Source organism: Hippocampus comes, unplaced genomic scaffold (genome assembly GCF_001891065.2).
Source record: "Hippocampus comes isolate QL1 unplaced genomic scaffold, H_comes_QL1_v1.1 scaffold146, whole genome shotgun sequence".
Classification (NCBI taxonomy): domain Eukaryota; kingdom Metazoa; phylum Chordata; class Actinopteri; order Syngnathiformes; family Syngnathidae; genus Hippocampus; species Hippocampus comes.
In genome coordinates this window covers 462,474-475,878 of record NW_017806156.1, presented here as the reverse complement: position 1 = coordinate 475,878, position 13,405 = coordinate 462,474, and the positions used below count along the sequence as shown (strand labels likewise).

At 43.8% G+C, this 13,405-nt stretch overlaps 1 protein-coding gene across 1 annotated transcript in view; it reads left to right on the top strand.

Moving 5' to 3' along the window:
- The window catches only part of ddc (dopa decarboxylase), a 118,327-nt gene that overhangs the window by 101,161 nt on the left and 3,761 nt on the right, over positions 1-13,405 (top strand). Inside the window, exon 13 of the mRNA XM_019895080.1 lies at positions 11,127-11,228. Within this exon, the coding sequence (XP_019750639.1) occupies positions 11,127-11,228 (102 nt within the window). The remainder of the gene's footprint in view (positions 1-11,126; positions 11,229-13,405) is intronic.

Here is a 13,405-nt window from a genome sequence, read left to right as displayed (position 1 = left end):
TATTTATTTATTTTATTTTTTCCGGAATTTTCAGAAAAGTCCACTTTCATCTCTGGTTATGGCGTTCCATGTAGGCTTTCCCTGCCAGCATCTTACACTCTGCAGTTATGTGTTGGATTGCCTCAGGTGCCTCTGCACAACCGACAACTTGGGTCTTGTCTGGTGTGGTATATCTGGGCCTCAATGGCTCTGGTGCTCAGGGCCTGCTCCTGAGCAGCCAGGATGAGTGCCTCGGTGCTGTCCTTGGAGCCTTCTCCTTGATGTTTTCATGGAGCTTGGATGTTTCATCCTGGACAGTCGCTTTCACACTCACTAGTCCCCGGCCTCCTTCCTTACGGCTTGCATAAGGTCTCAGGGTGCTGGATTTGGGATGGAACCCTCCATGCATGGTTAGGAGCTTCCGGGTCTTCACGTCCGTGGTCTGAATCTCTTCCTTTGGCCACCTTATTATTCCTGCAGGGTATCTGATCACTGGCAGGGCATAGCTGTTTATTGCCCGGGTCTTGTTCTTGTCATTGAGCTGGCTTCTTAGGACTTCCCTCAGCCGTTGGAGGTATTTAACCGCAGCCGCTTTCCTTTTTGCCAGTTCGCAGGGATGATATTTTTCCGCTTTTTGGTGGAATTCCGCTTTTTTTCAGTCAAAATTGACCTTTTTTATATTGTTCCAAATCCATTGAGAAAATTTTAAGGGGCGGGGGTTAGGGTCTGGTGTTATTTCTGGGCTGCGGGACTTGTCTTCGGCAGACTCGGGACTCGTAATGTTTACAAATAAAGTTTGCAAGCGTCCATTTTGAACACTGTTTTTTTCTCGCAAAGCTTTAGTTTGTCGTTACTTCATGTATGGGCTAAAACCAACGTCTTACTTGTTGTGAAAGCAAGGCTGGAGCATATGAAAAAACGAGAGGAGTTGGCTAAAAAGAGAGTGAAAAAGACGGAGAAGACCAACAAGATTTTAGCTCGTGCTAAAAAGCTTAGAATGAAGAGAAAATAAACATTCTACATCATGAAACTGACATAGTTGTATGTACTGTAAATAGACATCCACTTTATAGGATAAAATACATTCAAAACCCATATATAGTAACCAGTTTGGAACTTCACTATCACTGTATGAGGTAAGAATCAACAGCTTTTTACCACATTTACACAACATTTTATGAATACAAGTAATGAACAAATCTTCAATCTGGCCGGGAATGTGTTTCCTTTTTTAGTTTTGATTTTGAGCAGCAAATTTGAAGTTACATGTTGGTGCTCACCAGGAATGCATAAGCAAAATTGCACAAGGCGTATGTCAAATTTTCACTTGAAAGAATAGTGAACAATCTTGGGATTTTTTTTCTGTGAAAGTTTCAAGTAGTGTGTACATTGAATACACTTCATCGTTAGCATTTTAGTATAAAGTGCCAGTTTTGTCAGCAAATAGGGAATGGTATTTCAACAAAAATTGTAAAATCTTATTGATAAAATGAATTTTATCAATTTTTTTTTATCAATTTTATCAAAAAAAATCGTTCTACTGACTGCTGTCAGGCTGCTGAATAAAAAATAATTGTAAAAAGCACAGCCACCTTATCTATATCTATTTTTATATTGCACTTAATTGAATGGTGTATATTTATTTTGTGAATGCAAACACTTTGTTTTTCTTCTTTCTTCTTTCTACCCACAATCTTGCTGCTGTAGACTGTAAATTTCCCCAGTGTGGGACAAATAAAGGATATCTTAGAATGGTTTTAAGGCTTAAAAACTCTAAAATCCATAAACTAATGTATGTACTCCAAATAAACTTCTACTTTAGTGTGAAGTGTCAATTTTATATGCAACTAGAGGATGGTATTTCAACAAAAAATGTAAATTTTGTTGATAAAATTAATGGCTTTAAGACTTTAAAATCTCTAAAATCCATTAGCTTCTGGGGTTTGCCCCCTGGACCCCCATCCGGAGCGTTGCCCCTGGACCCCAGTGGTGGCCTGCGGCCCCCAGACCCCCGGCTGATTTTCAGATTTTTTCATCACTAGCCACTCTCATCACTGAGTTCAAGGTTGCCATTGGCTTGTGGTACACCGAGGTACCTGTAGCTGTCCTCAATGTCTGCTATTGTTCCTTCAGGGAGTGAGACCCCTTCAGTGTGGACTACCTTGCCTCTCTTAGTCACCATCCGACTACATTTCTCTCGCCCGAATGTCACTGCCCAATGTCACTGCTGTAGATCCTGGTTGTGTGAATCAGGGAGCCTAATATCCCCTTCGCTCTGAGCATACAGCTTTATGTCATCCATGTCGAGGAGGTGACTGATCGTAGCTCCATTTCTGAGGAGGTATCCATAGCCAGTCTTGGTGATTACTTGGCTTAGGGGGTTCAGTCCTACGCAGAACAGCAGTGGGGAGAGTGCATCACCTTGGTATATGCCACATTTGATGGACACTTGGGTAAGTGGCTTGCCATTGGCTTCAAGTGTGGTTTTCCACATCCTCATCGAGTTCGCAACGAAGGCTCTTAGGGTCCTGTTCACCTTGTACAACTTCCAGCATTCAGTGATCCATGTATGTGGCATTGAGTCACTGGCTTTCTTGTAATCAATCCAGGCTGTGCACAGATTGGTATGTCGGGACCTGCAGTCTTGTGCGACTGTTCTGTCAACCAGGAGCTGATGTTTGGCTCCTCTGGTATCTCTACCAATGCCCTTCTGTGCTTCGCTCATGTATTGATCCATGTGTCCACTTATCTTAGCCGCAATGATGCCTGACATGAGCTTCCATGTTGTGGAGAGACAGGTTATTGGCCGATATTTGGATGGGACTGCACCCTTTGAGGGATCCTTCATGATCAGGACCGTTCGCCCTTCGGTTAGCCATCCTGGTTGAGTCGCATCCCTTAGCAACTGGTTCATTTGTGCTTCTTGGCCGGGGGTCGGCAACCTGCGGCTCTGGAGCCGCATGCGGCTCTTTAGTGCCACCTTAGTGGCTTCCTGGAGCTTTTTCAAAGATGTTTGAAAATGGAAAAAGATTGGGGAGGGAAATACTTTTTTATTTTAATATGGTTTCTGTAGGAGGACAACCATGACACAAACATTCTTAACGTTTTCCAATGCTGTAAAAATGTGTAGAATAAATATTAAATTTCAAAATTTCTGTCAACAAAGATTTGCGTCATAGCCCGCGACAGACGTTTCTATTATCAGGACGGGATGCCAAGTAGGTGGCTGTTGTTGAAAAAATGGCGTTTCATGTACAATTCACTGAGGGTACTGGAAAAGAATGGGAACCTGGAGGGCCGAAAGAAGCATTTTTAAACGGTACTCATGAGCTACGATCGGTAACACGCTGCAAAAGTGCACCCCATTCCTCGTTCATCTTTGGGGCCGTAATAGCTGTTGCTCATTACGGCATGCATGTGTAAGTGCGTGCGTGTGTGTATGCGTGTGCGGTAACGGGTCTATCTCGGGAAGCTGGTTGATTGAAAAGTAGATCTTCGGTCAAAAAGGTTGGTCACCCTGCTCTACAGGATGCACCGCAAAGAAAAAAAAAACATTTAATCATGAAGGCTCATTGTGTATTTGTTGCCAACTTAGTCGTTTTGATAGTAGGCCAGTTTCGCGAATATAGATACATACAGCATGTGTTGCCTACATTGTAAGGCTTTTAATTTTTTGCGGCTCCAGACATATTTGTTTTTTGTTTTTTTGGTCCAATATGGCTCTTTCAACATTTGGGTTGCCGACCCCTGTTCTAGGCGCTCATGGAGTGCTGTGAGTTTCTTTAGCCAGAAGGTGTGGACCATGTCCGGGCCTGGTGCTGTCCAGTTTTTCATATCTGAGACTCTTTCCTGTATGTCTGTCACAGTTATGATTACGGGGATCTGTTCAGGCAGGTTGTTGTGCTCCTCTCTCAGAGTCAAGCCATTGTGCACTGCTGTTATGTGTGGCCTCCTTCTCCCATATGCCTTTCCAGTCCCTTTCAGTTTCCAGTCTTGGTGGGTCTTCTCTGCTCTTAGAACCCTGCCACTGAGCGATGATCTTTCACAGATTGTGTTGCGAACAGCCTGTTTATTCGTCTGGCCTCATTCTCTTTCGTGTACCGCTTAGGGCGGCTGGACAAGGCTTGGAGCCTTTTTTTGGCAGTTTCGAGTGCTTCAGGTATGGTCATCTGGATGTACTTCTCGGGTATCGGCCTTTTCATCACACCTCTCTGGGCCTCCGTCAATTGACTCACATCTTTCCGAGCCGCCTTGATCTTAGCCTCCAACCGTCTTTTCCATGGTGGGTAACGTATCTCATGGCTCCCTTGGTTGCTCTCATAGACAAGCATGTCTAGGATCACTGATGCTGAAGCGTATATCAGCTCTTTGGTTTCCGTGATCGTTACGGTCGGGATCACCCTCAGTGCTGCATTCACAGTTTCCATGAGACTTTCAGGTGGTACTTCATGTAGCCTTTGTAATCGGTTTCTAGGTTGCCCAGCATTCATTCTCACCATGATCTTAGCTTTCAGGTCAGTTGCTGTCTCGCTCAGCATTACAATCATTGGGGCAGGCCTCACAATCTCATCATCTGCATTCATTGGGGCTTGCCTCCCAATCTCTGGCATAACCTCCTCCTATGAGCTGGCAGCCTGGGGCCCTTCACCATGGAATCTGTGTTGTACCTCATCAATATCAAGTTGTGATAGCAATCGCCATTTGTGGATCTTGGAACACTGAGCTACTAGTTGTTTCCTGGTCAACCGTGACTGTGGCTTTCGAAGTAACCATTCATCCCACATTCTCTGCAGGTAACCCCTCTGACTAGGTTTGCTTGAGTAGTATCTATCGCTCTCTCTCTCTCTCTCTCTCTCTCTCTCTCTCTCTCTCTCTCGATAGATAGATAGATAGATAGATAGATATGTGTTGCTAAATTATGCTTTGGGAGTCTTTCTCCTGTAATACAGTATTTACGTTTTTTTGTCCGATCCAACCTGTTTCTAACTTTAAATTGTTCAGCTTATCAGTATCAGAATTAGAATCATCTTTATTGACCAAGTATGTAGAACACACAAGGAATTAGTCTCTGGTAGTATAGGCTACACTAGTATTGCAATAACAAGCAACTCCAAAAAACAAAGACATGAAATCTAAGTATCGAAAGACTTTCCGTTATGTAAGGCTTCCGTTGTACAGTCGTACCACCCAATGGCAGCTGTGCTACACTGTGCAGAGTCATCGAGCAAAGATAAAGTGATCAGTTGTGCAATACTATGACAGTGGTGCAGTTGATGCAGATACTTGTTGCAGCGTTTTTTAAGTGACCAGTAGCAGTAATTGTCGTACAACTTTTGGTGTGCAATTATACAGAAAGTCCTTGAGCGTTTTAATTTGTCTGGTGCTGTGGAATATTGATCAATGACAATTGTTCAAGTATGTATAGAGCTGCAGCTACAATGATCACTGCAGTAATACTGTTCCACAGGGCTGTGCAAAAATACACAGAGCCACTATAGAGTTGAGTTACTGTTTCCTTAAACAGTTAATGGCGAGAGGGAAGACGCTGTCTGAATGTCTGCTGGATTTGTTGCACATTGTTCGGTAGCGCTTGCCTGGGGGGAGTAGCTTGAAGAGGTGGTGGGCATGGTGTGGAGAGGTCCGGTGGGATTTTCCGTGCCCTTGTTTTTGTTTTTACAGTGTGCAAGTGCTCAAGAGTGGATAGTGTGGTGCCAATTATTTTTTCAGCCGTTCACCGTTGCAGTCGGATTTTGTCCTTTTTTGTGGCAGCCCCAAACCAAACTCTGATGGAGGAACACCGGACTGATCTGATGAATTCTGTATAGAACTGTCTCAGCAGCTCCTGTGGCAGGCTGTTCTTCCTCAGCAGCCTCAGGAAGTACATCCTCTGCTGTGCTTCTTTCAGGATGGAATTAATCTTGGCCTCCCACTTCATGAGAGATTATGATTCTCAGTAACCTGAAGGTCTCGGCGATTGACACAGGGCAGTTGGATATTGTGAGGGGCAACTGTGGTGAAGGATGTTTCCTGAAGTCCACAATCATCTCTACAGTCATGAGCGTTTTCAGCTCCAGGTTGTGTTTACTGCACCAGAGCACCAGCTGCTCCACTTCTTGTCGGTACGCAGGCTCGTCGCCATCTTTGATGAAGTTGATGATTGTGGTGTCTCGTCTGCAAACTTTCGGAGTTTGACGGCTGTGTGTGTTGAGATGCAATCGTTCATGGATAGGGAGAAGAGTAGCGGAGGGAGAGGACGCATCTTTTTTTAGCCTATCTGCATAGCCTCTCTTTGCGATGTTGATTTCCTTTGTCAATTGGTTTCAGGCATGTTTGATTAGTGCCCTATCTCCACTTCGAAAGGCGGCCTCTTTCTCGTTTCTATATTGCCTGAGTTTGGCAGTGAATAATGGCTTGTTATTGTTGAAGGAGCGAAAGGGCACACGTCTTCACAGAAACTAATGTATAATGTCACATTTTCTGTATACAGTATTTGTCCAGGCTGCCAGTTGAAGTTCCAAAGATGCCCCAGTGGGTGCAGTCCAAGCATTCTTCTGGTGCCAGCTTTGCATCATCAGTCCATCTCTTCACAGTCTTGACAACGAGTTTTACACATTTGAATCTGTGCCTGTATGTAGAGATTAAGTGTATTAAACAGTGGTCAGAAAAGCCCAGTGCTACATGGGCAACAGATCGGTATGCATCTTTAATTGTCTTGTAGCAATGGTAGACTCTACAATGTTGCCTTCTCTGGTGAAACGCTCAATGTGCTGCCTATATCTGGAATGTTCATAGTTAAGTTGTGCTCTCTTAAAATGACCCAAAATAATAAGTGGTGACTCTGGATGCCTGAGCTCAAGTTTGTTTACTTGGTCAGCCAGCGTTTGTAGTGCTGTGTTTGTGTTAGCTTGCGGTGGAATGTATGGAGGAGGAGAACTTACGGTTTAGAAACAGCAACTCCAAATCCAGGCTGCAGTGTGCATTGAGCTTCTTGATGTCAGTGCACCATTCTTCATTGATGTAGAAGTATATTCCACCACATTTTGATTTTCCTAATAGTGCCGTGTCGCGATCGGCTCGAAGGAAACGAAAGCTGGGTTGGTGCAGCGCAGCGTACGGGTGGCGGTCTCTGAGCCAGGTTTCTGTGAAGCAGAGCGCGGCCTAACATGCAACGGTTTTGGTGATCCTCGTGAGAAGTTCATCCATCCTGTTTGGCAGAGAATGTGTATTAGCAAGATGAATCGATGGAAGCGGGGTTCGAAATCCATGCTTGCTGTAGCTTGACTAGCGCGCCGGTACGCTTCCCCGTCCTTTGGCGGCGTTTCCATGCTCCGTACAGTGCAGCCTCTCCGCTCTTCATTAACATCGAAAACCTTTGTGGGTTTTGTGTGCTGGTGAAAAAAGTCAGAGCGTAGACTCCCTAATGCTATGCAACTCTTCTCTCGTGTTAGTAAGTGATGTTAGGTCACAAATAACGAACGAAAATGACAAAAACAAGGACAATACGAGGGAGTGCGTAACTGAGGCTGCCACACTTGCTGGCGCCACATTGGCCAAAATATCAGGTACATTTTGGATTCTCGTCATGAAGCCTCCCTAGTAGGACAGCCACATTGGCCAAAAGATGAAATAAACCCCAAGGCATCTCCAACAGGGGGTCTGTATTGGACAATACATTCGGTTCCCCCCGGATTCTCGTACCTAGTCGTCCAGCATGGGGTGATCATGTTAGCCAAAATATTCGGTCCACCCCAGATTCTCGTCCCTCGGCGTTCCCAATGGGGTTGCCATACTGGCCAAAATATTAGATACACCGGATACTTCCTTCCTTCCTTGCTTTCTAATATCCTTGCTTCCTTGTTTCCTCGCTTCCTTGCTTTTTTCTTGCTTTGTTTTTTCATTGGTTCCTTCCTTCCTAGTTTCCTTGTTTATTTGCTTCCTTCTTCATTTCCTTGCATCCTTGATTCCTTACTTCCCCAATTTCCTCTCTCACTTGCTTTGTTGTTTCTTTACTTCCTTAAGTCCTTGTTTCGATGCTTCTTTCCACATTTTTTCAAAATGCACAATAAAAGCCAAAAATTACCGTATTTTCACGACCATTCGGCACGCCGTATTGTTGGGCGCAGTCTCAGTAACGGGTGCTATTTCTGTATTTGACACATACACAAAACGCACTGTATTATTGGGTGCAGCCAGGCATGGTAAAACATATGCCAGCTTAAACATAACGGCATGCATGCACGCACGCTAAAAACATGTTAGCTTGAAGCATACAGTAGCATGCATGCATGCTAAAACATACCAGGTATGTTAGTTTAAAGCATGCGGTAGCAGCTAAGACATACGGACACATGCTAAAAACACGTTTTTAAAAAGGCAACGGAAGCAAAACTGAGTTCGTTTGTACTTTATTTAGCCATTTTACAATGTACTCACGCGACCGGTACCTGCTAGGGGTGTGCCTTTAGCGTCCTCTTACACGCCTACCCTTCACTCATTGGTGACTGGTACCTGCTAGGGGTGTGCCTTTAGCGTCCTCTTACACGCCCACCCTTCACTCATTGGCGACTGGTACCTGCTAGGGACGTACCTTTAGCGTCCTCTTACACGCCCACCCTTCACTCATTGGCGGACTTCCGCATGCCTGTCGTCACTCACGTCCGCCTTTTCTCTGTATAAAGAGCGTGTCGGCCAGAAGTGCTCTCAATCGGCGCATACATTAGACGCTCCGCATTATAAGGCTTCCTGTCCATTTTGGAGAAAAATTTAAGACTTTTAATGGCGCCTTATAGTCGTGAAAATACGGTACCACTTCTTTTTTGTTTTACTCCTCATCCACATTTTTAAACCAATTCAGCTTTTAACTTCTCTGCTTATTGCTACCACTGTATAGTTTTCGAAATTCATAAATAAAAGGCAGAAATTCATAATCTTTTGTTTTATCCTTGAATTGCTACACATTTTGGCTGATTCAAACCATTCAAACTTCAACATGCTCTCCTTCATGGGTGTCCAAACTTGGTCCTCAAGAGCCGATGTCCTACCTGTTTTCCACCTCTCCCTGCTGAAGCACACCTGATTCAAAGGACCAGCTTATCAGCACTTTCTGAAGGACCAAGATAACGATCCTAATAATTTGAATCAGGTGTATTGCAGCAGGAGAGACAGAAAATAGGCAGGATATCGGCCCTTGAGGACCGACTTTGGACACCTTTGTTCTACTTACTCGATGCCATTCTGTTGTCATTCTGTCATTTAGGATCATTGCGCATCATTCCAAATTATTCCAGTGGCAACAAGAAATGTCTTCTTTTACATTTGCTAATGATGCTACTGTATCTAATTTCTTACGTTTTGAAGCATAAGATAAGAAAACCTTTATTTGTCTCACAATGGAGAATTTCCCAAGTTACAGCAGCAAAATTATGAAATGGACAAAGTAGAAGACAAAAAGTACATAAATAAATATAAATATAAAATATAAATATAATCATATTAAAAATGGGTGAGTGGGGGTGAGTTCAGGTTTTCAGGACCAATAGCCTACCAGCAGTCGGCAGGAACGAGCGGCGGTACCTCTCCTTGCAGCGCGGGTGGATCAGTCTTTGGCTGAAGGAACATGAAGACATCTATGAATGTAATTTTTCATTGTAGTCATATTGCCAGCTACTGGCTAAACAGATGTTTTATTCTTTGATTTTTTTTTCTCCTAGCATGTAAACCAAGTCTACCTCATATTTGTTGGGAAGAGTGTTTAGGCCTTGGAGATGTTGAAACACAAACTTTGAGTTGGATTGAACAAATGCACATTCGTAGCATATTTCCGAAACCCCCCTCCAAAACAGAAATAAGTTAATAAAATTTCAAGACATAAGTTTTTTTGTTTATTTTTTTAATTGTACGACATACAATAAAGTCAAGTCAAGCCAAGTCAACTTTATTGTCAAATGTGCTTTTTGTGCAACATATAGCACAGATGTAATTTCTGTCCTCCCCTCTCCTCTCAACCACAGGAGAGACTATCACGACAGTCTCACGCTGACTACTAAGCGAACTAAATTTCCCACAGCACTGATTGGACAAGCAATGTAATATGATCATCTGCAGCCAGTGATGGCCAAGCGGGCGTGTCATAACTGACATGTTGAGTCGCGTGTGTCTTACCCGCCATGGCAGAGGCTCCATCGAACCCCTGAAACCAATTCACCGAACCCCTGGGGTTCGATCGAACCCAGATTAAGAACCACTGAATTAAACCTTAAATATATGGAACAAAACACTGAACATGAATAATATTCAGACCAGTGCACAGTGGACACGACACACCGGATTGGTTTACCCATTCAATGCCAGCCATTTTTCTGAAATTGGAAGAACTGGTGCCAGCCATTTTTGACCATTTTGACTAATTTGTAAAGCCCCAGAGAAAACTGAGTTCTCAAGCTAATAAGCATGGTACCTACCAAAAGAAAGTTGAGGAAAAAAAGTACATTTCGACGTTTTATCATTCTTTAGTCAACAGCAGTTGAACAAGTTTTTTGAAAATACTCGTTTCCAAGAAAAATTGTGATGAAGAGCTTTTTGTGAAAAGATGCGTTTCAAGCAGAACTTTCACTTTGATGCAATTTTTTTTTTGCATTTGTGATACCTCAAATATCACAGATGACGATGGAACACAATCATCTTTTTTGTATTTGAAAAGCTCGGTTGTTGAGTTAGCTACCACGTGACGTATGATCGCTTTAGGACCGGCGTACCACAGGACTGGCGTACCACACTCCACACCCACTCACACTGTGTGCGACCAAGATCTGATCAAAGCCACTCCTGCCATATCGTGGGGATTTACCATACTGAAATCATTCCCATAGCCTCATTACTGAACAAGGAGGTGGGCAAAGCCCTTTATTCATATTTTCGAATAAAAAAACAACCAAAAACACGTTTATACGTGTTGACACTAATGATTGGGTTTTTAAAAACGCATTTTTATGTTTTAGCATTAAAGGAGTTCATGTTGCATGAGTAATGTTTCTCTAACATGTTAACAACAAATGTACCTGAGATAATCATTCAGTACACATTGCAAATTATGAACACATTTATTGCTATAAAGTGAATGGTATTACAGCTAATGTTTCTTTCTTCAGCAAGTGGGCCTGGCCAAGGAGTTTGAGAGTCTGGTACGAGCAGACAAGAGATTTGAGATCTGTGCTGACGTCATCATGGGTCTGGTTTGCTTCAGGCTTAAGGTAAGATCACCCAACTCAAAAATAATTTTAGGAAAAAAAAACGTTTCAATAGCATTGGGCTGTAGCATATACAGTATAGACTCTGTTATCATGGTTAATTATTTGAGATCGAAGTTCTGAGTGGAATGTGAACACAATACGGCTGAGTGTCCGCTATTATTTGATATAAGATATCGGGGTTCAACATAAACAGTGGACCGATGTATCGGGCCACAACCTACCTTCAAACGCTTGCCTGAGCAGGCTAGTACAAATGTCTAAGTCACAGCCATCAAAAATGGTTGATTAAAAATACGACCATTATACGCTTGACTAGATTAATGAATCTGGTTAAATCGAATATTGCAGCAACCCTTAATAGATTCAAACCAGCAGCAGTCGGACCACAAAATGGCAGAAGTGGGTCCGTCAGTCCGTCACTCTGTCCTCATTAGTTTAACCACTCTTCTGTCATGACTAAATCAAAGTTTTGTACCGCTATTTTTGGACCATCAGCCAGTCCATCACTTTGTCATCGTTATTTTAACCAGGCTTCCTTCAGCACTAAATTATGGTTTGTCACTGCCCAATTTTTTTTAATGATAAATGAAGTGCACTTATGTCAGTGGATCCAAATCATACGGTTGCTATCCAAACCCTCACATTCACTGATTTGCAAATTTTTCAGTTCAGCCTTTTCCAGCAAATGGAATGTTTTCTGGATGTCAGTCACTTCTTCAGTTTGTCGGTGGTACGTGCCATGAAAGAGCTTGTCTTTCAATGACAATCCAATTGGCTTCTTTTCCGTCACGGGCGTCTGTTGCCTGAGGCATTCACGAAGCAGGTCGTCCCTGGATCACCTTCCTTTGGTATTTGACTTCATGGTTGCTATTTCCCTGTAGAATTCCAAGGTATTTGTAACTGTCTATTATGCTGCTTTCAGGTAATTCAAATGATCACCTTCTCTTTCCTAGATACCATTTTAGCTTAAATGAGTGCTTCTGACATTTATATAGTACAAAAAACATTCTGGTGTCATTGCTGTAGGTCCTGGTGAGGTGAATCAGGGAGTGAATGTCACACTCGTTCTTAGCATAAAGCTTTGTGTCATCCATGTAGAGCAGGCATGTCAAGCTCTGGGCCTGGAGGGCTGCCGTCCTGCCTGTTTTCCTTCTCTCCCGGCTACAACACACCTGATTCAGATGATCAGATCATCAGCCAACTCTGAAGGAGCATGAGAACCATCCTGATGATTGGAGTCAGGTGCATTGCTCCTGGGAAAGATGGAAAAATGGCAGGACAGCGGTCGACTTTTTTTTTGGTATTAAAAACATTTTTTTTATTATTGGTTGGGTGAAATATACCAATGATGAGGGTTGGAATGTAGATCGACCGGTAAATTAAGAGATTCGCCCTTTGGCTCAGCTCCTTTACCACGACAGACCGATGCAAAGTCCGCATCGCAGCAGACGCTGCACCGATCCGCCTTTCGATCCCCCCCTCTCTCCTGCCCTCACTTGTGAACAAGACCTCAAGATACTTAAACTCCTCCACTTGGGGCAAGATCTCCTTGCCGACCCGGAGAGGGCACTACACCTTTTTCCGACTGAGGACCATTGTTTCAGATTTGGAGGTGCTGATTTTCATCCCAAATGTTTCACACTCGGCTGCGAAACGCTCCAGTGAGAGTTGGAGAGCCCTGCTTGAAGGAGCTAACAGTACCACATCATCTGCAAAAAGCACAGATGCAATACTGAGGCCACCAAAACGGACCCCCTCAACACTTCGGCTGTGCCTAGAAATTCTGTCCATAAAGGTTATGAACACAATCGGTGACAAAGGGCAGCCTTGGGGGAGCCCAACCCTCACTGGAAAGGATTACGACTGACTGCCGGCAATGCGAACCAAACTCTGACATCGGCGGTGTAGGGACCGAACAGCCTGTATCAGGGGGTTCGGTACCCCATACCCACAGAACTCCCCGAGGAACACAGTCAAACGCCTTCTCCAAGTTCACAAAACACATGTAGACTGGTTGGGCGAATTCCCACATCTCTTCGAGGACCTTGTTAAGGGTGTAGAGCTGGTCCGCTGTTCCACGGCCGGGATGAAAACCACACTGCTCCTCCTCAATCTGAGGCTCGACTTCCTGACGGACCCTCCTCTCCAGCACCCCTGAATAGACCTTACCAGGGAGA